Here is a 27,349-nt window from a genome sequence, read left to right on the forward strand (position 1 = left end):
TACAATGAGATTCATTTTATTAATATATAAAATGCTCTTTAAGTTAATAAAAAGACTAACAACTCAATTTAAAAATGAACAAAGGACATCAAAAGGTAACTCACAGAAAAATGAAAAAGGTTTGCAACTATTTGAAAATATGTTCAATATTTATAATAAAAGAAATGCACCCTCAACCAACAAAACATATAAACTTACCTTGTTGACAGATAGACTTAAGCCATTTTTTAGACCTTTATTTTATTTATTTGTATGTGGTGCTGAGGCTCAAACCTAGCACCTCACATGTACTAGGTGAGCACTCTGCTGCTGAGCCACAGCCCCAACCCATAGACTTAAGTCATTTTGATAATCCACAGGTTGGCCAGGAATGTGATATATATGTATATAAAGAGAGAGAAAGTAGGGGGGAGAGGGCCGATAATGATGTGCATATAGATGAGGGAGGGGGAGAAGAGATGGTAGTAACTCTCACACTGGGACAATCTACATGAGAAGCACTTGAACGCTTTTTCCTATATGGACAAAACGTTTATATGAAACACTATGAAACAGGTTGAAGCAGCACTGTTTGTAATAACATATATTAGAAAACAACCCAAATGATCTCTATCTCAGAGCTGGCTAAATTTATCATGGTACTTGTACAGTGGGACACTATATAGCCATCAGAGAAGGAAGAAGCCCCTCCTGTATTGATAAGGAGAGTTTTCCAAGATGCATGAAATAAAAAGAAAAATGTGGATCCAAGTTTATAATTTCTGGGATCTGAATATGTCCCCTCAAATTCATGCGTTTGGAACTTAATCTCCAAAGCAACAATGTTGGGGGGCACCTTTTGAGAGGTATTTAGGTAATGAGAGCTCTGCCCTTTTGAATGGAGTAATGAGTTTATGAAGAACTTGCAGGAATGGGTTCCCACTCTTCTGCCCTTCCACCTTCCACCATGTGAGAATAAAGCAAGGTCTGACCAGATGCCAGCATCTTGATCTTGGATTTCTCATCCTGCAGGATTATGCTAGTATCAACTCATGTTCTTTATAGATTACCCAGTCTCAGCTATTCTGTTTTAGCAGCACAAAGCAAACTAAGACAGTTGTATTTTACTTTGGGAGTAAAAAGGCAAGAAGGAGCCTGGCATGAAGGCACATATCTGTAATCCCAGCTACATGAGAGGCTGAGGCAGAAAGATCACAAGTCCAACACCAGCCTCAGTTATCTTAAAATAGAATAAAAAGAGCTGGGCATGTAGCTCAGTGGCAGAGTACTTGCCTAGCATGTGTAAGACACTGGGTTCAATCCAGAGCACCAAAAAATAAAAAAAGTCAAGAAAGAGATTATATCTTCATACTTAATTTTATTTGTAAATAAATTCTGGGAATATACATAAGAAATTAATATAAATGGCTTCTTGTTTAGCCATAGCCGTGGTAGGAACTGATCATAGGTGAACCAGACTTTTCATTATATCTTTGAATATCACTTCAATTTGGAACAGTGTAAATATGTTCCCTAGTTAAAAGTGCAATAAAATAAGGATGAAATAGATCAGACATGATGAGTTGGAAATATTCACATGATGTTAGGTGACAATGTCAGCTATCCCTTAAGTCTGATGCAAGGAAAGATCAGTGGGCAGCAGTTCCCAGTGGCTGAGATCCAGAGCATTCCAGGAATCCTTGAAAGAGAATCAGGGACAGCATCTTTGGGACAAGGTGGTTTGGGTTGACCCCTGCCAGCTTACTACCTCCTCCTGACTTTTGGTAAGAGGGTGAGGGAGGATGGGAAGACAAGGGGATTGCAAAGGGCAAAGAAAAAGGTGTCTGATCTGCCTTCTCTCCTGTCCTGCCTTCTGGAAGCACAAGTGGAGATAGGTCACCATTCACTGCTACAAGACCCAGCACTCCCTAGCAGCATGATTCACATGCACTGGAGGACCAGGCTTCCTTCCCACCGGGACTTCTGGTGCAGACAATCTGATAGCCCACGGCCGAGCTTTGTGAGCACTGAAGATCTGCATGGAGACCCCAGGAGCTTGGCATCTAGGTCCCACCTTGATCAGGCTCCAATGGCCTCCTAAGGGTGTCCATGGCTGGGTAGACAACCTGCCCAGCGCAGGGCAGTGCAACCAGGTACTCCTCACCAGCAACCCATCACTGGCACAAACACAGGGACACACTCCCCAGTGGCTGCCCTGAGGCTGCAGGGCATGAGAGTGGCCATGGCCAGGGTCATTACTTATACCTGTTCCTGAGGCCTGGCTCTCAGTAAGGGGCATCACCTGCAGGATGTGGAGCACTGAGGGGACCATTTCCTTCTCCTTTTAACACTGTCACTGACTCTGCCGTGCTCTCTCCTCAGCCCTGAGGCTCAGGGGAACATGGTGTTTGCTTGCCTGCTTTCTGGCTCCCTTAGCATTCATACCTTAGCATTCATAATGCGCTGCGTCAATGGTTCTCACACTTTGGTGGGTATCAGAATGACCTGGGAAGTGACAGGGTCCACAGATGCCCAGAATTGCTGACATAGCACAGAGCCTGTGAATCTTTGTGATTTATCAAAGTTAACAGGTTTTTCTGACTGGACCACATTGGAGAACCATGGCAGTAAACTCTTTTCAAACACTATCCAAATTAATCCTCAATACTTCCTGAAAAGACACATTAATCTTCATGCCAAAAAAAAAAGGCCAAATAATCCAGATAGAAGAATTTCTGGGGTCTGATCCACCATTTTTTTACTGGCTGTGTAACCTTTGGGAAGACACTTAACCTCTCTGAGTCACGATCGTCATTCTAACCAGGGGTCAGACCACTTATGGGAACCAAAACACTATATATCATAAAAGTTTTTGAATGGGCACATCTTCATGGATTTTAGCACACGAAATGGCATTTGATAAATGGTAGGAGAATACATAGACCAATACCTTATTGATCAACTCACCAACGTTTTCATTTAATTCGAAGTCAGGGAAAGAAGAATGGCTGCTAGCTCACAGCATCACTGGGAATCAAAGTCCCTCTGTCCTTTCTTCTCCAGAATACACAGAAAATTGGGGCTTTCCGCTGCAGAAAGTCCCTCCCTCACACTCAAGACAAGCAGTCCTCATCACAGGGGCATCTGAATATTCCTCGGGGACCACTGCCAGGCATCGGGATAAGGTCGGAGCAAAAGAGAAAGCACGCGTGATCTCAAAGAGAGGGAGGACAGGTAAACAGATTTTGCCTAACCTGGGATGTGTCAAGCATGCCTTGGGTCTGTTCCCGCTGGGTGGGATTCCAAGGGCATCCCAGTCATCATTGGCGAGGAGGGGGCAGCACATTTGGAAAGTGCTTGGATTGACCCCCACCCGATCACCACCTCCTTCTGCTGCAGGACTGAGGAAGCTGTGTAACCTTTGGAGGTTACAGGGAAAGAAAGGAAGAAAATTGCCAAGGGTTCCTTCCTTCCTAGACCAAAGAATTTGATCTCTGGATCCCTGGGGGGAATGAGGATGTGTGGCTCCCTTGATCTCTTGCTCTGCCTTCTGGGAGCAAAAGTGGAGAAGGAGCACAATTTACATGAAAAACCAAATCAAAGCCCCTCCCAGGCCCTTTCCTCCAGGTAAAGACAATCTGATGGAGTACCTGGTTCCCACTGTGGGCACTTGCAGTTGGGCTGTACAAGGCACTGGGGCACTGCCCAAGGGAGGGAAGGATAGCGCCCTGCCGTGAAGGTAAGCAGCAGCCTGCAGAGGGCCTTTGGCCTACAAGGAGACTCCTCACCTTAAGAGGAAGGAGAACGGAGGATGGAGCTGGGTAGACCTGTGTAGAAATGGGCCTTGGAGAGGCTGTGTGCAGGTGGAGGAGTCCAGGAGACCAGCTACCAGCAGTCAGATGCTCCCAAAGACCACAAGCATGGCTTGGACCTCGTTTTAGTTAGCTTTTTCATTGCTGTGACTAAAAGACCTGACCAGCACAACTGGAGGAAAGGTTTATTTGAGGGCTCATGGTTTCAGAGGTCTCAGTCCATAGACAGCAGGCTCCATTCCTTGGGGCTTGAGGTGAGACAGAACATCGTGGCGGAAGAGTGTAGCAGAGGACACCAGCCCACATGATGATCAGAAAGCAGAGAGAAAGAGAGACACACACCTCACTTGCCAGAGACAAACATATACCCTAAACCCACGCCCCAATTCCCACCTCCTCCTGCCACACCCCACCACTTCAGTTACCACTCAGTTAATCCCTGTCGGGGGATTAATTCACTGGTTGGGTTAAGACTCTCACAACCCAATCATCTCTCCTCTGAACCTACCTGCATTGTTTCACACGTGAGCTTTGGAGGGAGACCTCATCTAAACCATAACAGACCTGTGCAGACTCACTCTTTGCTATCTGATGGGTCTCAGAACCAAGCTTCTAGAGAGATCCATCTGCCCTTTTTCCTGTGGTCTCCAGAAAGAACCTTGCGAGCTAGAAAGGTAGATAATGCTTGGTAACTTTTTCCAGGGTTAAAAGTCACCTGAGGCATTCTGCAAAGACTGAGGTAAGTAATTCAGACTTGGGTAAGTAAATTAGAAACGGAATCACTCAGGTATGTGGTTTGTTAGTATGGCTGGATACGCTTGGAGGCCTTGGGACAAAACTTTTAAGATGGGAATTCTGCCAATTTTAATTAATGGTCTTCCTTCCATGGAAGGTGTAGGGGACATTTATGGCTTATTGAGTGGCCGATACTTTTTCTCATCCACTGTCCATTAATCCCCACCCCCAGTACCACCCCCATCTCATAAACCCAGATCTGGGGTGGGAGAGCTGGCTGAAGCTGTTTTTGAAGACTTGTTTTTGAAGGCTTTTGAAGCTTAGTTCATATCCCCATATCCTAGCTACTATCTTGGAACAAATACATGTTATGTGCCAGAAACTCTGCTGAGAGTTTTATAATGTTTTTTATAAATTCTTTTGTCTATTTTAAATCTTACAATGACCCCAAGATTCAGTGTCCAGGGGTCCCCTCTGCCAGGAAGTGGTAAAACCTAGACTCAAAACTAGGCATGGCTGACTCCAAAACTTTAAGATTTTATATTTTTCTTTTCGTTTGTACTGGTTTCCTCTTCTATTTCTGTCACTCTAAAGCAGTAGTTCTCAAATTGTGGCAGCAGCAACATCTGGAAACTTAGGAATGTCACTTCTTGGACCCTACCCCAGATCCATTAAGTCAGGAACTCTAGGGTTGGAGCCCAGTAGCCTGTGTTCTGATTCACCCTCCAGACAACTCGGATGCTTGCCGGAGTTTGACAATCACTGCTCCAGAGAAGACTCTTAAATTTTTAAGATAATACTTAAAATTATATGTCTCACAAACATCTGGACAGTCAGAAGTGACAGCCTCCTTATCACGTTTACTTCATCCCACAGCTAACTGCTCATGTGGGTGACACAGGACATTACTTTGAGTTGTTACTAAATCTTTTTCATATTAAAAATCAGCATTTTTTTATTTTGTTCATTTTTATGGAAGTATGTATGATTTGCATACAATAGAAAGGCACAGGTCTCAAGTGTAGAGTTTGAGTTGAGACAATTGTCATATAACCACCTTTCAATCAACCTATAAACATGTGCCCCTCCCCCAAAAAATGTCCCTTGTGACTTTTCATGGGCTACCTTTACCTTCGCACTTCAAACTCTGATCTAGTTTATACCATTGTAGATTAGACTCATTCTTTCCTAAAGTTTCATATAAATGAAACCATATAGTATACAATCCTTTGTGTCAAACTTCTTTCCCCAGGATCATGTCTGTGAGATCCATCTATGTCTTTATATTTAGTGTGAGAGTATTCATTTTTACTGCCAAGTAGTATTCCCTTGTGTAAATGTGGTATCAATTTATTGATTGAAGTCTGGGTTGTTTCCCAGATTGGAGCTATAATATCTAATATGAAATAGTAGATATATATATATATATATATATATATATATATATATATATATCTCCTCACACTTAAATGTTAGCCATCTGGGTTTAATCCTTGTTTGAAAGTATTTTCCCTGTTCATTTTAATGTAGTGAACCAGTGTTGCACTCCACCACAATTGAAAAGTCTGATATCAATCTGATTATTGCATTGTTCTTATATAGACAGTTTGTGTTTTTCTTAAATTTGGAAGATTTTTTAATTTCATTATTATTTTTCCTAAATTTTCACTTCTGAGAAAAATATTCTTGACTCTTCCATTTCACAAATTCTCTCTTCAGCAGTGTTCTATCAGCTGTTTAGACCATCTGTTACCTTTGTAATTTTAGAAACTATAGTTTTAACATCTGAAACTACTCCTTGATTAATTTCATCTATTTCAAACCATTATTTTACTTCTTTTTAAAGAGTTTAAGTGCTTCTAAAGTCCCTTTAGTCATTTAAACACACTTGGTTTATAGTCTGTATTTGTTCATTTTATTACCCAAAGCTCTCAGAAATCTTATTTAACTGCTAATTCTTGCTCTTGGTGAATTAGATTATACGTGTTTTATCATTTTGGATTATAAGCTCATAGTCAACATGATATATTTATCCCAGAGAATTCTGATTGATATTTCCTTCCAGACAGCTTTCACATTTACTTTGACTCAACATCCCATAGATATCAAAAGCCCAGGGCTCTTTATCTTAGAGTGTCCTTGGCTAGCCTGGAAGTATAAATTCAAACCTCAAGTCAGTATCAGAGCAGGGCAGAATTTTTTTTTTAAACCCCTGTAGATATCAAGCTAAATAGATAAACTTTATTGTTGTCTCTGAGCACATTTGGACTAGTGAATGTGCTCACAGAAGGAGTGGCCCTTCCAGAGTTTGGGCTTTATGCAGGAATATAGGATTCAACCTCCTGCCTTACACAGGACCAGGGCCTCCTTTCTCCATGCCCATGAAAACCCACGCTCCTGACTTATTGCAATTGGCGACCCCTCCCTTATCTGCAGGGCTCTCCCCCTCAGGCCAGCTTTTCTTCCATTATTTTGGGGGAGACCTATGGTAAACTCTGTTGGTGGCAGGAGGGGTCATGTGGGTGCCCTTAAATTGAGCCTGGAGGGGAAGACCTACTTCTGCAATCCTGAAGCCTGAGCATGTAGTAGCTTCTGGGTGGACCTCAGAGGATGAATCCCCAAAGCTCCCTTTCTGTCCCGTCCTGTCTAGCTGCTTCAGTTCATTTCCCATCTGCCCCCCCTCCCTTGACCCCACCTTGACCTTTTGATAACAGCTGAGTCCTTTTTCACCTGGCCATCTTCCTGACTCCATTGTGTATTTGCTGAAAGATAAACATGTTGTTTTACATCCCTCAAAGCACACAGGCAGAGCCATTTACTTAGATTTCACAGCAGAAAAATACATGTGTTACAGCAAAATAGCCCCAGCAAAATGGCCTCTCTTTGGGGACTCGTGGTGTATCCAGAGCAGCCCACACTTCTTTCTGTGGAGCGTTGGACTGTCCTCATGTCCCAGAACAGGTGTCAGTGCTATAAACCAACCCATTATCTGATCTCCTGGGACAGCCAATTTGGAGAACATTCCTGAACCAACATTCCTGGCCCAAGTGCCAATTATGTACCCTCCTCCTGGGTTCAGGCCATTGCTGGCTTTCCTCGGGGGTCTTAAATAGAGTCGCAATGCCCCTCTGCCTCCCATCCACCCTCCCTCCAGGTCCGGCTTGCTTCCAGCCCGTTCATGTTTCCAGACAGGCTTTGCTCAAGGAACCCTGCTGCTTGCAAGTCCACACACACCATTCTGAGAAGCAAGGAGAGGAAGGCTCCTACGTCAGGTTCCAATCCTCTTTCAAAGCTGACCTAACAAGCTGTGAAGGGAAGGGCTTTGGGACAGACAGGCCTGGGTTTGAATGAGGGCTCAATCACTTACAAGTCATTTTTGGACATGTGTTTTAATCTTCTGGAACCTTTCTTATCTGTTAAAGGAGGATGTTAAACACAATTCTGAGCTCTTGTGAGCTAAAACTAGGTGCAGTATGAATGCTGCTTGGCACAGAGTAGAGCAGAGAGGTGGGTTACGTCTTCCCAGTGCCACCAGCCTGGTCAGGAGTGCTGGCTACATGGCTGGCTGAGTTGATGGTGGCCTGTAGTGTATGTGGGTGGACACTGGGTATTTGTTTTCCTCAGGAACTGGATGGAGTGTTCTGTGTGGGGTCAGGGGCTCTGCAGGAGCCCAGCCAGCCAAAAATGAGCTGCTCCAGGCCCTGCATAAGGTGGAGGTCACTGGGACACACACATACGCCTGGCCACACTAGAACTTTGTGCCTGATTTGCTCACAGACCTGCTGAACTTTGCCAAGGAAAGGAAAGTTCCTTTGAGTTGTACGTATGACCTTTGAATCGGTTATCTTCAGAGCCATAAACCTGGTCCACTAAGCTATAAAAACACCTCCTCTCAATACCTTCTCCCTGCAGCCTGCTCTTCAACCTTCTCCACACACTCACACCAGACCAGAGGCCGTCACCATGACGAGGGACCAGAATGGGACCTGGGAGATGGAGAGTAATGACAACTTTGAAGGCTACATGAAGGCCCTGGGTAAGAGGCAAGAGGGGGCAGGAGGGAAGGGGATGTGGGAGAGGACATCAGTCTGGCCCTCTGGACAGATCCAGAGACTTGTACGCAAATCCTCACTCCTCACTCCTTACAGCTGTGAAAAATTAGATAATTTGTGCAAATCCTCTGAGGTTCTATTTCCTTATTTGCAATCTGGGAATAATAATAAATAAGATTCCTTAGCACAGTGCCTGGCCCATAGAAAACACCCACACACAGACGATATGACCTAACTCGAAAGAAGAACCCGATTGCATCCTGCCTTGTGGTGGCCATCTTTTGATAACCATTTGGGTCTGACGTTATACACAAATGACCCCTGCTGGCTCTTTTGTCAGCCTTGTAAAGGACACTTAGCAAGCTTTCTCTGCCTAAAGAAAACCAGGCCCACAGAATGCTAGGAGAGGCTTTGTCACGTGGGTCAAACCACCCTCTGCTTATCTGGGCTACCTCTCAGTGTGCCCTGAGTTGACAATAGGGTGGGTCTCTTGGGGGCTGGCAGAAACACATACCCTATCCGGCTATGAGCAGGTGGGATCAGAGGCCCAATATGATGGGATATGATGGTGGGAGGTCTCTCCAAGAATGGGAATTATGGGTTTTTCTGTGTAGTTGAGTAAGTTCTAGCTTAATACATATGTTTACCATGCCAACAATTAAGGAAAGCTGGGATGCATTTCCTACTTGACAGAGCTTAGAGCTCTCAGGCATCACAATCATGTATGCAGTATTTGGGTGTCTCCATCTTTTAAGGCTTTGGCCTGGTCTTTCTAATTCTCCTTAGTATTGAATACCTGTTGTCTCTTAGAGCTTCAGCCGAAAGCTTCCAGCACTGCATAACTTTCTTTTTCCTCTGGACTATCAGAATTGTCCCTCTACATATTTGGGCAGGCAGGGGTTGGGGGAGAGGAGGCAAAAACCCTCCTCTCAGGCTCTACCTGTCCCTGTTGCACAAGTGGCAGTAGAAATGGAATTCTAAACCTATGCAGGGGTGGTTGATTTGGAGCATAGATCTATAATCCTGAACAATGCCATGCAGCTGAGGAAGCCAAGAGTGGTCACCCCAGGTGGGGCCGAGGACTCACTCTGGGACCTGAAACCAGTTTTTTACCCTTTCAGAACCTTCGTGTCCTCAGGTGCCAAATAGGGATAATAGTTCCAACCTTGTCTGTCTCTCTAGATGGGGTTGGGTGCGATGGTGTTTGGAACAATGGGAAGTACTGTAACAAGGGTTATTGGGAAGTTTCAGGGTCTCAGCCACATGGTGAATAAACTGGACTCACAGAATATCATCGGAAAGCACCTTTGTATCTTTTTCTGCTCTTTCCTGTGGAGACTTTAATTAGAAACCCTAGTCTCCACTTGTCCTATAGCTCTGCAAGTAAGCCCCTAGAGCCCAACTCTTCAGGCTTAAGGTGGGAGAATCTGTGGAGGGATGGGTTGCTGCAGGATGTGCCAACAGCTCTGTCCAAGAAATCCTCCTCGAGAGCAGCCTTCCTTTGGACCTTTTGACACCAACATATATATGATGTGGATGAGGGCATCACGAGTCATGTATGCAGTATTTGGGTGTCTCCATCTTTTAAGGCTTTGGCCTGGTCTTTCTAATTCTCCTTAGTATTGAATACTTGTTGTCTCTTAGAGCTTCAGTCAAAACCTCCAATTGAACATCATATGACACTGATCTCATTCTAATGAGCAAACTCTTTGACCCCCCTGGTACCAGGGTCTCTTTAGCATGGAGGAGTAGCAGGCACCTTGCTGACTGGGGTGAATCCTGCAGGTGGTGGTACTAGTTAGACATGGAATGTGGACATGCTTGTAGCCTGATTAACCCAGCTGCCAAGAGCCCACAGGGTGTCAGAGCCTGAAGAACTTGTCCCATCTCGAGTCCAAGATGTTCTACACAGAAATCCTCAGCCAGAGTCATCATCCCACCCTTGAGACAGGGAACCTGATTTTCCTCTGGGTGGCAGGGACTGAAGACAGGTCTCTAGAGTCTCAGCCAGAAGCAGGTGAGGTGTGGCTGCCCCCTCAGTCCGACCTGCGAATAGCAGCTCAGCGGGTCTGTGCAGAGTCCTCCACAGCCTGGCTACCGGGAAGGCTTGCTGTCCCAACACTTAAGTCAACGAAGCTTGCCTTCCCTGCCCTTTGAGCACTAAGACACTTGGCATCTGGGAACACCATGTGTGGAGATCTTTGCAAATCCCCAGAAGTGTAAATCCCACTGGGTATGGCGTCATTCCCTACCTAAGAACTGTCACTTTCTTAGACCTTAGCCCCCAGTGCCAGGAAGTTGGCTTTCTCTGAGGCTCTGGTTGTTGGCTCAGTAGGGAGGTTCTGTAGAGATATGGGTCTGGGCAGCACACTAGCTTTGTCACTTTCCCCGTGACACTCCACACATTGGCGTCCTCCATGTGACTCAGCTGCCAGCCTCAGGAGAATGACACACCGTGGCAACCTTTGGGTTTGCCTTGAATTATCAAGTCATGAGGTCAAAGATCAAGAGCCACGGGTCAGACCATGGTACCTGTCTCCTCTCCTGCCTTCTTGGACACCTGGGCTCTAGGCTCTTTCCTGACATTGAGGCAAGCAGCTGGTGAAGTCTCTCATCCTGAGGAATTTGTGACATCCTGAGGTCCTCCTTCAGGTCAGATGGGGGAATAGGAGAAATGGGGACATTTTAAAGGGAAGGCCATAGAGGACGGGTACAAGGATGGATCCTTGTAATGTTAAAGAGCACGGGCGGAGAGTCTATTAGCTCGTCCCAGGAGGAGACTCCGGTGCCAGAGCTCTGGCGGCTATTTGTGGAAGGAGAGATGGATGTCACCTGAAGCAATGTTAGACCTGCTGTCTATTCACAGGGGGATCAAACTGGTGCAGATCATTATGTGACAGTCATGCACAAATGGTGTTCTTGTTTTCTGCTACTGTGAAAAGCTGTCCCAAAATATAGTGGCTTGAAACAACCACAGACATCTTCTGTTACCTGTCACAGCTCTGGGGTTGAGAAGGCTCATCCTTATGGTTTTTGCTCACAGGCTCTGAATAAGTGCAATTGGACAATGGCCGAGGTTAGGGTCATCTCAGAGGCATCCTCACCCACATGTATGTCTGGTGGTTGGTGCTTGCTGGTGGCTGAGACCTCAGCTGGGTGAAGAACATGTGCCAACATCAACGTGTGGTCTCCCCGTGTGGCCTCTTCTCTAGCCAAAGAGAGAGGTGTTAGAAGTTGCTTGGCCTGCTGTGACCCAGCCTCAGAAACCAGCAAGTATCACTGCCACCAGATTCTACCAGTCTGAGTGTTGCAAGCCCTACCTGCTTTCAGAGGGAACCCTCAGTGGGAAGAACATCAAAGGGACGTTGGAAGAATGAGATGCATTTAAGAAGATAAAAATTGGTCATAGATAGGACAGTGGGTACCTTGGTCCCAAAAGGGCAAGAGTTACAAAGAACAATCGTAACAAGCCATGTGTGCAGGATGGTGGAGGGGGCTTCAGTACAGGGGTCAGTGAAGGCTTCCCAAGTACTTCTGGGTGGGTTCTGAAGGAAGGAGAGGAATGCCCCGTGCAGAGATGGAGGCAGGCACGGCCCCATGGCCAAGTGCGAGGACACAGGCCTGACAGACTAGAAGGGGCTGTTTTGCCAGAGCTAAAGAAGGGAGTGAAAGAAAAGTCAGAGATGGCAGGATGTTCAAGGTGGTCTATCACATCTGGACTTCATCCCTTAAGGACAGGCCCCTGGGAAGAAGTGCAACTGGACAGTGGCCAGGGCTGAGGTCATCATACTCACTCTGCCATCCCAGGAGGGACTAGACCAGAGGAGACTGTCAGAGAACTGGAGGGGTTGTTGCCCAGCCTTAGGAAGACAGGAGGAGCGGTGCTGAGAAGGGGAGGACATGGACATGCCCAGAGCAGAAAAGAGACTACATTTGGTGACTGGGTGGGAAACCATAAGGAAGGACTCAACCCAGAAATGAAAATCTTATACAACATAATTTATAACTTAATAGTGAAGATGGTGATGTATATTGGAAGTTGTGTGTCCTAAAATTACTTAATGTTAAATTTAGATGATCTTTTATTCCATAAATAAACAATTGGGGAAAACCCCATTTTTCTCTTAATTCACAAAAGGTCATCTGTATTTTGCACTTAACGGAATAATCACAGACTTAAAAGAGCAGCACCTGTGGCAAGCAGTTCTGGTGGGTCTCTGGAACGCTCCACTAGGAAAGGAGTAGCCTTAGAGACCAAAGTCAGACAGCTCCCTCCTCTGCCAGGAAAATTCCTGAACATCGCTATTGTGCAAAATTCTGTTCCAACGGGTTTTGCTGTGGTGGTGATGGTGGTGATGTTGGGAACAGAACTTAGGACCTCACACTTGCCAGTCAAGTGCTGTACCACTGAACTGTACCCCACCCCGCAAATGTTCATGAGCCCTCCGTCTAGCATCAGCAGTGAGTGCAAGCACATATTATTTCCATGCCATGAAAATCCCTGTTGCTAGAGCTCTATATTCATTATTTAATTTAATTGATCCAGTTTTCCACAAATGTATTGAGCACCTGCGGCACATCAGGAAGTATTCTGGGCACTGGCCATAGAATGAGGACAGAGGTCCCTGTGCTCAGGGGGTTTACTTGCTGTGCAGGAGGCAGAGAGCAAGCAGTTGAAGATGACTTTAGGTAGTGGTGAGTGATTTCAAGAAAATAAACAAGAATAATGGTATGGAGGGGGGTGAGTGGTCAGGGAAGGCCATCTGAGGAGGTGACAAAGCAGCCAGGTCTTGAAGCAGACAAGTGTCATTCCTGGCACAGGGTCACCAAGTGCCAAGGCTGTAGGGATGCTCAGGAAGCCACATCCACAGGAAGGTGAGTGTTGGGGAGTAGGAAGCAGGAGGAAGGTGAGGATGGGGGAAGGGTTAGAAAGGCAGGCAGAGGTCAGCCAAGTGACCCTAAGATGGGGAGATGGAACTGATCCTCTTTATATTCTGTGAGACTGCTCTGGGTACAGCATAGAGGATGAATCAGAGTCGAGCAAGACAGGAAGCAGGAAGGTCCACTCAGAGGTTGCTATGCTGCCAAGGAAGGACATAGTGATGGCCTGGCCTGGGGTGGTATCTGTGGAAGAAGAGAAGAAAGGACAGGTCCAGCATATAGTTTGGAGATGAACCTTAAGGGGGCTTGCAGATGAGAGTAAATGGAGGATTCAAAGATGACTCCCGGGTATGGAGCTGAGAACCAGGAAGATGGTGATCCCTTCCTGAAATGGAGAAGGCTGGGGAGGAGTGAGTGGGCAGGGTCAGAGGCTGGTGGGGGGTGCGTTAGGAATTCTGTTTTGCAGACTTTGGTTTTAGATGCTCACTACACATCCAAGGAGAATATTGAACCTGGCATATTGACATAAGATCTCGAGCTCAGAGCAGAGTCAAGGATGGAGACAGAAGGGATGCTTTCCATTTTACAGGGTGAGGAATCTGAAGCCCAGAGAGGTGGAAAGACTTGCCTGGGGCCACATGTGGCTGGGAAATTGTCCTAGACAGGAGCCCTGTTTCTATCATCTAACACAAACTCTTTCCACAGCACGGGTCTAGGGCAGGGTACCAAGCATGTGGGGTAGGAGGGGAGGAGCTTCACTCTGACCAAAGCTTGTTAGGATGGAGGTATCAAAAGCAGGCAGACAGGATGCTCAGAGCACAAGAGGGTCACTCAGAATCCCTGGGTGAAAATGAATGAATGAACGAACAAATGAACGAATGAATGAATGAACGTCTGATAGGATTAATCTGTTTGACATGGATTCCTGCTATTGCGGACAAATCAACAGAGTTATACACCTTGTCGAAGTCTTCACTTGGACCATGTGGTACCTGGTAGAACTTTCAAATGGAAAGTGCTGAGAGTTGGGAAAAGTCAGGTGGCAACAATAAGTGTGGTCGCTTCCTAATGACCTCCTTGCAGATGCTGGCTGCATGTCTACCCTAACACCCATCCCAGTGGTGAGCTCTAGACTATGACATAAGATCTTGAGCTCAAAGCAGAGTCAAAGATGGAGACAGAAGGGATGCTCCTGGTCACCCTGGGGTGACCCAGGGTGCAGGAGCAGGAGGCACACGGGGTCTCCAGCCCACCCCTGCTGTTCAGGAGGGAATGAGAGAAGGAGACAGGCAGGGGGCCAGTCTAATTCCTCCCTAAATGTGTTCTCTGGAGGAGGAAATGGTATGGAAAAAAAAGGAGAAGATTGCTCTTCCACTCTGCTTCTCACAATTGCCTAAAAGTGCCAATGATTTGAGAATTAAAGAGTCCAGGTTCGAAGCCCACGGAAGCTGAATGGTTCTCTTTGAGTGGTTCTCAGATCTCGTGTGATGAATACATGTGCATCTCTGCTCTTTAATTTACAAAGAGCAGCTGCCCTTTTAGCCTGCAACTTTAGGTTTTTTTTTTCACAAGCACCTTACAAAGCATTTTAATGTTTCGTAGCATACTCATATTTCAACGTTATGGCTTGTATTGTTCAAAATGCGGTTATGAAAAGTATGCTTTAATAAAATCACTTCGGTAGTGTTGTTTTTTTTCCTTCTTCTTCTGCCGCAGCTATAAGCCATATATATTATTCAGAAATAGCTTGCCTTTGGACCTTTCCTTCTGAAATAGAAATTCATTTCACCTGGTTATAAATCAGGCTCAGAGATACCTTTAATCCAGAAGAGCAGATAAAACATGCTTGATAACCCTGGTGTTAAAATACCATACCAGGAAAATAATTTCCTCTGCAAAGTTCAAAGAGAAACTGTTTTTGTGATCCGTGTGTGTGTGTGTGTGTGTGTGTGTGTTTTCTACAGCTGCAGTTAAACCCTTTTGATTATAAATATCCAACAACGAATCTACCAGCAGAATATTTGGCCCCCTTCCCTGGGGTGGAGCAGAGGTGACATGATTAACTGGCCTGTGCAAACACTAAAGGGTGGCCAGGAGGCCAAGCCATTTTTCAACACAGAGAAGACGTGATGCTTGATTCCATTTGCATAGAACCCCTAATAAGATTCCCCCCGGCACTGGTCAGGAAGATTGACTAAGGTTGGTGTTTACAGGGCCAAACCCGTTTTCTCAGCAATAGGCATTTTTAGCTGTGATCCACTTTTGCAGGCAACAAGGGACAAGCAATGATTTTTATTAGAGAGCTTTAGTTGTGAATGACAAACAGACTGTGTTTGTAGGGAAACTGGTAGGAGCCCTGCTCTCTAGCTGGGTGACTCTGAACCCACCACTTAAATTCTCTGAGCCTCAATTTTCACATCCATAGAGCGGAAATAGACTCACTTGCTGGGGGACACTTCAGTTCTAAACTTCTCTGTAATTTCCGATTCTTCCTTAGTGTTTTGCCTGGAGCACTCCCCTTTATTTCATCTGGTTAATAGATGATTTCTGTTTATCCCCCCCACCTTCCTAACTGTGGCTGTAGCAACATGGTTTAGCACAGGTTGGACTTCAGCACAGAGGGCCAGAGCAGGAGATAACCGCTCAATCACAGTATAGAGGGAGGAAGCTGATCCAGGCAGGGCAATGTCCCACCAGGCTGGAGAAGGAGCCCACAGGAGAGGCTGTGACGATAGTGGGAGGAGTCAGTCACTATTTGGACTGCTCCATGGAGTGGCAGGTGACTCTAGGGATACACATACATGATGCATAAATATGAGAACGCTGCTCTGGATGAAATACTGCTATGATCCCTACTAGACTAAAGAGTCAAGGTCAAGGGTAGAGACCAACGTGAAGATCCATGAGTTCCCTAATACTGCAAAAAGCATTTCACCATCTTGTTTACTAAATCGTCACCACAATAACCCCTTATTTTATCATGAGAAAATTGGTCCTCAAAAAGGGAAAATGACTTCTCTAAAGTCACATAGCTGGGGACTCAGGGATAAATCTATCCCTCACTCCTCATTCTTTTATACCAGTGGTACTAAACTTGGTGCATACAGAATCACCTGGAAGACTTATAAGAACAAGCAGAGCTCAACCCACAGAGCTTTTGGGACGGGTTGCAGAATTTTCTCTTTGACGTGTCCCAGAATTTGCACTTCTAACAGGTTCCCAGGTACCACTGCTGCTGCTAGCATCTTGAGAGCCACTGTCGTGGACCATGCTGCCTCCATTAGCCAATCCATGGTATCTCTTGAGCATCTACTGTGTTTGGTTCTGGGGAGGGGGGTTGCGGTACACAGAGCAAAGGGAGAGCACTGTCTTTGTCTTGGCAGAGGTGAGACTAAGGAAGACAGAATAATTGACCTCAAGAAAAAGTTCAGGAAGCCCCAGGTAGTGTCTCCTGGAGGTGAAACGGTGCAGCCTGGGCAGAGGGTGAGGAGGGCAGGACAGGCTGCAGGAGGCAAGGCTGGGGCCGGGCCTCATGAGATATGGGAAGCTGGGAGGACTGCAACAGGACTCAGGGAGCAAATGTTCAGAGAACATCCGGGAAAATGCAAAACACTCTGAAGAAGCTGACCTGGGGGACCCCAGGCTTAGTAATGATGATTGTGAGGATGGCAGCTATCATTTGTGCAGCCACTGCCACCAATGCAAGCCACTGGGCAAAGATCTTCACTAACCCCATCAACTTTACCATAATCCTCACGCAACCCAATGTGGTTACTAATAGCTCCACTATGGCTGCAGGGATCTGGATCTGAAGGCACTTGTCCAGCCATGGGACTAGAATTAGACACACAGACATCACCTGACTTGCTAGAGTGTATCTCTAGGATAGAAAGAGAGAGATCTGAGTTTGCATGTGACATATTAGCCTCTTGCTAGCCCCTCTCCCCCACGGATGTGTTTGTACTAACTAGAATATGGAAGGAATTCTTTAGTGGCTTTTAGGAATTCCAAGGGAGGATCCATTTTAAATAAGAAATACCTGGGGCTGGGGTTGTGGCTTAGTGGTAGAGCGCTTGCCCAGCACGTGTGAGGCCCTGGGTTTGATCCTCAGCACCAAAATAAATAAATAAACAAACAAACAAATAAATAAATAGAATAGAATAGAGGTATTAAATAAATAAACAAATACACAACATTTAAAAAGAAAAGGAAAGAACTATCTGACCACTTGGTCTTGTCTAAAGAGAACCTCAGTGGTCTTGAAGGGAGAAAAATGGAACAGCACATATTTCCATGGTTTTGGTGCCAAAGTGGATAAGATAAGTGGCTCATAAAAGGTCCTGTCAGTCCTTTCCATTTGGTGTTTTGTGAAATATTTGGAAGGCTGGATGTCCCACCACAGAGGGGCTCTGTGGCCACAGAAGATCATGGAAACCTGCCTCCTGTATCCCTCCTTGGAGTCACAGAGCATCTTTCTTATTTCAAAGGCTCTGTGATGCTTCTCAGTGCAGAAAACAGCTTTTCTTGGTTTTCATTCTTCATTTCCCAAACTGAGTTAATAATGAGTCCATTTATTGACCACTAAACTTCTCATAGAACTGAGATGAGGAACTCTGGGCTCTGCAGACACTGGCCGCCAGAAGCCTCCAAGGGCTCACAGCACAGGGTAGCAGAGAGAGCCTTTCTCTCACCCTGCGTCCCCTTCCCTGCAGGCTGTGTGGCTCTGATGTGCTCATATACCATTCCCTAAGCCACGGACTTGGAGCTAAATGAACTGTCAGAGCATGTACAGTGGGTGGAGGGTGATCGCTCCAGCTCTGACTTATTATAGAGCCTTCGGCCTAGAAAACAATTGCTTTTTGTTGGCAAGCAGCATGCAAGTGTCCTGCAAAACATAAACTGCCTCGAAGAGGGAGAGCTCATCCAGCTGCATCCAGAAATCCCTGGGTCTCCAGGGGAACTTTAACAAGAATCAGAAGGTAGTGCTACCTGGGGCAGTCATGGAAAGTGCACACATGACAGTGGTTTAACTGGGTCCTCCCAGCACTTTTGAAGTCCAGTTTGAACCTGGAAACAGACTGTCCTGGGTACAAATGCCATCTCTGTTGCTCCCACACTATAAAACCCAGGACAAACAACACAACTCCTCTGAGCCAGTTTCCTCATCGGTACAATGGACATAATACGAGTTAGTCAATTTTTCATCCCTGTGACCATAATACCTGATAAGAACTCAGAGGAGGAAAATTCTATCTGGGGCTCACAGTTTCTGAAGTTCAGTCCATGGTGCACTGACTCCAATGCTCTGGGCGCAAGGTGAGACATAAAAACATCAGAGGGGCATGGTGGAGGGACACTGCTCCATTCATGGCAGCCAGGAAGCAGAGAGAGAAGGGAAGGGGCTTCAGAGAGGATGCCCTCTTCCAGGGCATGCGCCCAGTAGCCCACCTGCTCTAGCCATGCACCAGCCTATAGTTACCCACCCCCCAGTTTGTCCATTCAAACTAGGATAGTCTGATGAGGGTTATAGCTCTCGTAATCTCATAATTTCACCTCCTGTGTTAACATAAGAGCTTTTAGGGGACACCTCATATCTAAACCATAACATTCTACCCTTGAGCCCCCAAAATCTCTTGTCCATCTCACAATACAAAATGCATTTAGTCAATCTCCAAGAGTCCCATCATCTTAACAGTTCCAGCATTGCCCCAAAGGTCCAAGAAAGTCCAAAGTCTCATCTGAGACTCAAGGCAAATTCTTGGCTATGAGTCTCTGTAAAAATTAAAAACAAGTTGCAACAATCCAATATACAATGGCACAGAGTAAACATTCCCATTCTAAAAGAGAGGAATAGAGGCATAAAAAGAAGGGATGGGACCAAAGCATGATAAAAAACCAGACGGTCCCCATAAATCTGCATACAGTATCTAAGACACATGGTGGCAAGATGTACTCTCCAAATGGCTGGAGCCATCCTGCCCCTTTGGTCTTGCTGGTCGCAGCACTCATGTTCTCTCTCCTCGTCTGGCTGTCTCCTCAGCCTTTGCAGCTTTCCTTGGCAGAAAGTACATGTTATTAGTATCTCTTAATTCCTGGGGTATCTATCCTCAATTTGGCTTCAACTTCACAAATTCACTCATCACCATCTCAGAGATTCTGACACTGCTACACTTAGCCTGACCTTACAGGCCTTCCTTTGAAATATTGCTGGAAACATTCACAGCCCCTTAACTCCAGCATCCCACATTCTTACAGAACCAGCACCTTATAAATGATGCCAAGGCCTTCTGCATGATCAAGCAGTAGCTGGACCACCTGGGATCACAGCTGCACAGTTCTGAGTGCCTAGGTAGATGAGCATGGTGAAACCACTTTCAAGCCCTGCTGGGTGACCAGGATGACCCCATGATTTCTTCTTAAAGAAATTTTCCTTTCTACACCCTTGAGTCTGTAATGGGTGTCGTCTTGCAAATGCTGAGATGCCCTCAAGCCATCTTTCCTATATTCTCTGTGTTAAGTACTTAGCATCTCTTTAGTGACTATGATCTCTTCAACAACCACAAACTTTCTTGGCCTCAATTTTAAATAACATCCACTTATCTGGCCAAACTGAAAGTTTTAAAAATCCTTGGGCTCTGCCATCTGCTCTGAATTCTCACAGTAAACCTGGCTAAAAGCTGCCAGCAAAATCCATGCCACTGACTAAATGCTGTGGGGCCTTGAAGTTTTCTCTACTAGATTAATTAGTCCATTGCTTTTAAATTGAGCCTCACACAAAATCTCAGGACATGGGCAATACCTAGACAAGTTCTTTCCCAGATCATGACATGAATGGCCTCTAGTCCAATCCCAAAAGAGTCCTCGTTTTCCTCTGAAAACTCATGAGCACATTCTGCCTTCCTATTGGTATGCTGGTCTTCTGAGCTCCCAACAAAATTGCCCATTAAGCTCTGCTTACAACATTTTAAAGCTTTTTCAGCCTGAATTTTCAAACTTTTCCAAATTCTTCCCACAGACCATTTCCAAAGGCTTCTGGGCCACATAGAGAAGTTAGTCACAGCAACAACCCCGCTTCTTAGTACCAATTTGTGTATTAAGTCAGGTTTTTTTTGTTGTTGTTGTTTCTTTGTCACTATTACCTAAATACCTGACAAGTACAACTTAGAGAAAGAAATGCTTACTTTGGTTCAGAGATTCAGTCCATGGTGGACTAACTCCAGTGCTCTAGGTCAAAGGTGAGCAGAACATCATGGTGGAAGGGCATGGCAGAGGAGCGCTGCTCTGTTAATGGCAACCAGGAAGCAAAGAGAGAAGGGAAGTGGCCACAGGGGAGATGAATCCTTCCACAGCATGCCCTCAGTGACCCACCCTCTCCAGCCACACCCCACCTGCTTGTAGTTGCCCGTCATTTTATTCAAACTAGGATGGACTGATTATGTTGGCTCTCATAATCTAATAATCTCACCTCTTGCATTAATCCAGGAGCTTTGGGCAGGGGGGACACCTCATATCCAAACCTCATATCCATAACAAAATATACTTAGCTTGTGGTTTTGTTTTAAGAATGAAGTTAGCAAGGTTTCCCAAAGGAGGTTCTATCATGGGGCACCATTTCTAGTAGACTTCAGCCAGGAGTTGGACTCAAAAAGTATGATAATTATCACCCCAAATATTACCAAGAGTCCACACAGCATGCCCTTCCTATTCACCTTACCTAAAATTTGGCTATATTTCACCATAAAATTAAATCTTTTTCATTGATGTATTGTAATTACACACAGCAGTGGGACTCATTATTACATATCCATACATGCACATTATTTAATTTGGTTAATTTCAGTCCCCAGTACCTACATAAAAATCAGTTCCCTCTTTTATTTCCCCAACTCTCAACATGGTTACTCAAACTCAAAACTACTGTTTCTCCTCCCCACTGGGTCCCTCTGTACATCCATACCATTACCAAGCCCCTACGACTTCTGTTTCAGCTCTATATGTTTAGACAAGTCCTTGCCTTCCTCGATTTCCACTTCCTCACCTATAACATGATGAGGAGGTGCTTAAACAGTGGCTTTCAATTTTTTTAAAACCATGGAGATCTTCCTCCAAACAACTTCTATGAGTAAGTCCAGGATTTAAAATCACTGGGCTTACCACCAGAAATTCTGGGCCTGGGGCAGGACCCAGAAATCTTCAACTTTTACATCTTCCTAGGTGGTCTTTCAGGGCAACTGTTTTGTGGACCCACTTTTGAATTATTAGACGTGACAAGTACTCCATAAATTGTGGGGAATAATTGGGTGAGCAAGACCCTGGCATTCAGGCACCCTCTCATGCCAACTTGAACCTATTTCTCCTTTCACCTTAAAATGCAGGTATGAATCTTTTTACCTCCCGAACTAGCTAATGTTACTCAACATTATTCCCTAAGATTCAAATCTGATTTTATACCATTGAGGGTCCGAAAGACTAACCCTGAGCAAATGTGATTCTATTGTGAGTTGTTAGCTTGGTGGTCCAGTTTGGTCTCACTGTGGTCCTTTGGAAGGAGTTAAGAGTGACCAGAAGAGTCTGAAAGGAAATGGGTGATAAAGGAACTAGGGAGACAGAGAGAGAGGGGAAGTGATGGTTGCCCATCATGGGAAGGGCTGCAGACATGTGAATTCTGCAAGCTCTCAAGACGCCCTGAACTGCTGATACCTGCTGGCCTCTGTCATGGGTGCAGCAGCACTGGTCCCTTACCAGACAGTGCACAATAAGGAGTTCAGTCACTTCCTACCCCAGACAGGGGGTGGGAATTCTGAGGACAGCACTCAATACATTGGCACTATTCTTCTTCTTGAGACCATTCTTACCCCTGGGGGTTATGAAAGAATAAACCTCTCTGAGTTTTAAAAACCTTATAAGGGGATTTTTGGGAGCAGGGTGGGGGCAATGAAGATTTAGACTGGCATCCAAAGATTTGTGAAGAGTTCACAGGCATTAAGGGGGCTTAAATACTAATGTGCTGACATTCATAGCATGGATAGGGACTTGGCAGCTTCAGAATTATCCTGTTTCTGGATCGGTTCCTCAGGACAATGACTTTTTGGCTTGAGTGACACTGTATTCTCGGCAGAGGTCAGCCAGAAGGCGGACTCAGCACTGAACTTCTTCTCTAACATGCAAAGCTTAGGAAATTAAATGTGTCTATTCAAAAATAGATTTCTCCCTCTTACTAACTACTGCTAAGACATAGATACTACGTGGTTTACCACATCAAAGCAAAATAAACAACAGAGCTAGAATACACTGGCAAATCCTGGATCTTTGTTGAATCTGGATGATGAAAACATTGGGTTCCTTTTACTCTGATTTGTTCAAATTTTTTCACTAAAAAGCTGAATGATTATTAATCTTTTCCTTTAAAACACAAAAGAAAGTCTGAGAGCAAGCGCTTATTGTCTAGGATACACTTAAGACCATGCTGGGGGCAGGTAACTGGGACAGAGCCGCCTAGCTGGGGAAGCCTCAAACCGACTTTTAAAAAGTTTGTAACTGTCCCTCCCTGCTGTGGACATGCAGAAAAGTTTTCATCTTTACCCGTGATCAAGACTGGGGTTTTCAAAGTAGTTTTTCTTCTAACCCATGAAATCTTTACAGTGGAAGCCCAATGCATCAGAAAGCATTGAGTGCTGCCTTGGAATGGGTGGAGGTGCACGCGCCTGCGCAATGGGAGCCTCGAGGGGTGGGTGTGAGCGCGCCTGCGCAATGAGAGCCACGCCCCAGCTTAGGGTGAGCTTTGCCTGCCACCTCTCCCTCCCTTCGGGGCTCCTGAGGAGATGCCAAGAGGCTTCTCTGTTTTCCTGGCAATTGCCTGTGGTGCCCAGTCTGGCCAGATAGGCCAACTCTTGTTTCCCTCCTGATCCCTGTCTCCTGGTCCTGAGCGTTTGGCCTTGTTAGAGAAATGAATGAGTGTGGCTGAGCGCATCCTAACCTCCACAACTCCCTTCGCCAACAGATATTGATTTTGCCACCCGCAAGATCGCAGTACGTCTAACTCAGACAAAGATCATCGAGCAAAACGGCGATAACTTCAAGACGAAAACCAACAGCACGTTCCGCAACTACGACCTGGACTTCACTGTCGGGGTCGAGTTTGACGAGCACACAAAGGGCCTGGACAGCAGGCATGTTAAGGTACTGACGGGCCGTTGGCTCTCACTTGCACTCTCTTTGTGCAGAAGCAGTTGGGCTTCGCAGTGGTAAAATGACAGAGAAAAACCCGGGAAGAAAAACCAGAATGGAATTATTGATGCTGGCAATGAGCAGTGATTGAAAACTGAGTAGTAGGAAGAGGCAGGTTCAGGAGAGATGAAAGGATTGCAACCTGTCCAGGATCGAAGGCAGCTTGCCCAGCCCCAGCCCCAGCCCCAGCCCCAGCCCCAGCCCCACAAATGCATGAGCAGGCTGGCAGAGCAAAGGGGTCACGGTGGAGTGTCACAGGCAAGGGAAGTGGCTTTGGCCCACTGGGCAATGTGGCAGCCCTGCTCAGCTCCCATTCAAGCCATGGAGGAATGAGGCCTTAAGGCGCCAGATTTATATTTTCTTTTTCAAGAGATGTTGAAATTTCAAATATTTTTATATGAAATATCTTAATTGTAGATGATCCTAACTGGCTGAAAATTTTTTTTTCATCTAGAAAAATATGCAAATTAGTAACAACAACAACAACAAATCAGTAGACTACATGAAGTCAGGGTTTATATAGACCTGGTAAGTTTCGGAAATTTCTGACAGATTGGTGGCTTCTGTCCTATAATTGCCTTAACTCACAGGACAAAATCTGGGAAATCCTCTGTGCATCCAAAGGCCATGTTGCATGAACTACAGTAGTCCACCCTTATCAGAGATTTCGCTTTCCGTGGTTTTAGTTACCTACAGTCAAACGTCATGAATAGAAAATTCTAGAAATTAATAATTCATACGTTTTAAATTGCAAGCCATTCTGAGTAAGATGGTGAACTCTCACACTGCCAGCTCCTTATTGTTTGGGATGTAAGTCATTTCTTTGTCTAACATATCTATACTGTATACGTTACCGAGGGCTAGTTAGTGACTTAGTAGTCCTGTTGGTCACACAGTATAAATAGGAATCAGCACTATCCATGGTTCAGGCATCCACTGGAAGTCGCTGGACATACCCCCATAGATAAGGAGACTACTGTACTTGGATACTTAGGAACCCCAAAAGCAAGCAGAAAGCAACCCTTCAAACAGGACTGGGGAGAAATCCAGTCTCAGTCTTATTTAAGGACTCCCCCACCTATCATTAACTTCATAACGAGCCCTGATGATGACACGTCCAGGAGATAAGGAAGGTTCCCTGGCTTGTCATGTATCTTGGGTGCCATTGACTGTTCACTGTCTGGGCAGTTTATAGAAGGATAGAAATCTGGATATTTGTAGCATTCTTTCCCTCTGTGTCAGCTCAGCCACCAACCATCTGGCTCCCAAGCCGAGGAAGGGCAAGATTGAGTATTCTGTCCTGGGTATGTATGTCCTCATCCCCAACAAGAGATAGCCCCAGTGAAGAAGGAGCCTTCCACCCTGCTTTTACCTTTAGCCATGAGCTCTTTTGAAGTCTCTCCCAAAGCAAGGGACATAAGCTCTGGCCCCTCTCCTGGGATGGGAGGAACAGCTGTGGCCTCTGGTGCTGACTCTAAAGCCAAAAGAGCAGGACACATTTCTCAGACCATCCTGCAGCATTGGTAATCTCAGCCATCAGGCTGAATTATATTTAATGCTCCTTACAAAGGAAAAGGGTGGGACAAAAGCATTTTGGAAATTCTTCTATCAGAGCAGTTCTGGCATACGAGAGCGGGCACCCTGGAACGTCCCTTGTCCTTGAGGCATGATGGACTGAGGTGATTCTGAACTATGGTGAAAAGCCACTCATCAGACACCACCACGGATAGGAAAATTTGTCTTGGAATTTTTGCATCAGTCTGCTGTTCCAAACTAATCAGTTCAAAAGGATTCCATTTCCCTCACCTATCAGTTGAGGGCATGGGTTCTTGAAATCTGACTTGTCCTCTCTGACCTGACCCATTCTTTACCAGAGATGGTAGCGAACTCACTCTTCCTGAAATAAATGATGCCCTTCCCGCCTCCCCTGACCTTTAAAGGACCCAACCGTCAATACCTGCACATCTTCTCCCCTCCACTTTCCGTTCTCCTTCCTCTCTTTATCAGAAGGTTACCCTGAAGAGAGGGAGAAACCTCTTTTCCACTGCTTGTCTCCTCTTTCCCTGTGGCATAAAGCCAGGGGTAAAACACACACACACACACACACACACACACACACACACACACACGAGAATGGTGGGAAGAGATATATCACCTCCAGTTGGATGAAGGTCTATTCCCATGAGAACCACAGCACGGGGCAGCTGCCCATGGGACCACTCACTTCCCATGACTAGACTGGAACCCTGCAGCTGGAGGGGGATGCCAGGGTGGGCAAGTCTGTCAATTTAACTCAGGTGTCATGGCCAAGGGCACACCTGAGCTGTGTGTGTGTGTGTGTGTGTGTGTGCATTTGTGCAGGGAGTGTAATACTAGTAATCCTCGTGCTCATGTTCTCCAGGGCTCTGCTTCTCGACTCCTTGGTCACCCTCAGGAATCCTCTGGAAAACACCCCACTTATTGTCTTGAAGGATAGATGTGTGTGGTTGATGGCAGGGGCCCTAAAGGCCCTGAGATGCCCAGTTCTGTGCCAGCCCAGAGTAGGAGCAATGAAGCCTGACCTGTAATGGGATTGCCTCTTCTCTAAGGGGCCAGAGATCCCTCCTCCTTTCCTGTGGGTCATAGAGATTCCTAACTTCCCACTCTGACTTCTTTCTAAGAGGGTTTAAAGCCTTTTTTCAAAAATACACAAGCCACCTCAAAAGAAATAAAATATAAAGAAGTAATCCATATCCATGAATGAAAAATGGGGTCTCAAGCAGTTATGAGAAGACATCAAGTGCTGATTCATGCTCAGTGTGGATGAGCTTGGAAAACATGCCGAGTGAGAGAAGCCACATGTCAGAGGCCATGTGTTGTATGACTTCTGCAAAAATATCCAGGATAGGCCAATTCATAGTCAGGAAGTGGAGGGTGGAGGGCATGGGGGCTGTGACTGCTCATAGTACAAAATTTCTCTTGGGGTGATAAAAATGTTCTGGGCTCAGACAGTGATAATGACCCAACCTTGTGAGTTTGCAAAAACCTTCTGAATTGTTTACTTGAAAAGGGTGAGTTTTGTGGTTTGGGAATTATATCTCAACAAAAAATAATAAGCAGTCAGAGTTGGAGCAGGCAGTAAGGGCTGGAAGAGTGGTACGGACAACATCAGCTATGGCCAACAGTGCCCAGGAGGAGAGGGGAGGACCCCAAGGAGGGGCAAAGCTGCCTCCTCAGGAGGGTGGCACTGGGGACTGCAAGGGGGCGGGCCCTGCATGTGGTGGGAGGGACACCAGCCTTGCGGAGCATGTTAGTAGCCTCCTTCAATGCTCTCAGAGATGTCACTTTCCTTTTTAAAAGGACTTATTGGGAAGTGATTCAAATTTACAGAAAAGTCACAAGAATACAGCAAAGACCGCCTGTGTACTCTTCACCAGGAGATCACCCATTCGCTTTATCATTAGCACCTGTTCCCTTCCCCAACATACACACTGGTTTCTGAAAGATGCATTTCCCCTAAATAATTCAGTATGCACTTCCAAAAAAATCAGGATATTCTCTTCTGTATCCACAGTACAGGTATCAACTTCTGCAAATTGAACATTGATACACTACCTGTATCTCACTAAGGGAAAGGGCTGTTTTGAATGTCAGCCTTGGACGCTGTGAGAGGGAACATCACAA

General features: G+C 45.7%; 1 protein-coding gene across 1 annotated transcript in view; it reads left to right on the forward strand.

Moving 5' to 3' along the window:
- The first annotated feature begins 3,100 nt into the window (after positions 1-3,100).
- Positions 3,101-27,349, forward strand: part of Rbp2 (retinol binding protein 2) — a 29,071-nt gene continuing 4,822 nt past the window's right edge. The window contains exons 1-3 of the mRNA XM_046431833.2: positions 3,101-3,213; positions 8,439-8,562; positions 23,460-23,638. Coding sequence (XP_046287789.1) covers positions 8,490-8,562; positions 23,460-23,638 — 252 coding nt within the window. The 5' untranslated portion in view covers positions 3,101-3,213; positions 8,439-8,489. The remainder of the gene's footprint in view (positions 3,214-8,438; positions 8,563-23,459; positions 23,639-27,349) is intronic.

Source organism: Marmota monax, unplaced genomic scaffold (genome assembly GCF_021218885.2).
Source record: "Marmota monax isolate L192 unplaced genomic scaffold, Marmota_monax_Labrador192_F-V1.1 WCK01_AAM20220418_F8-fsc00022, whole genome shotgun sequence".
Taxonomy (NCBI): Eukaryota; Metazoa; Chordata; class Mammalia; order Rodentia; family Sciuridae; genus Marmota; species Marmota monax.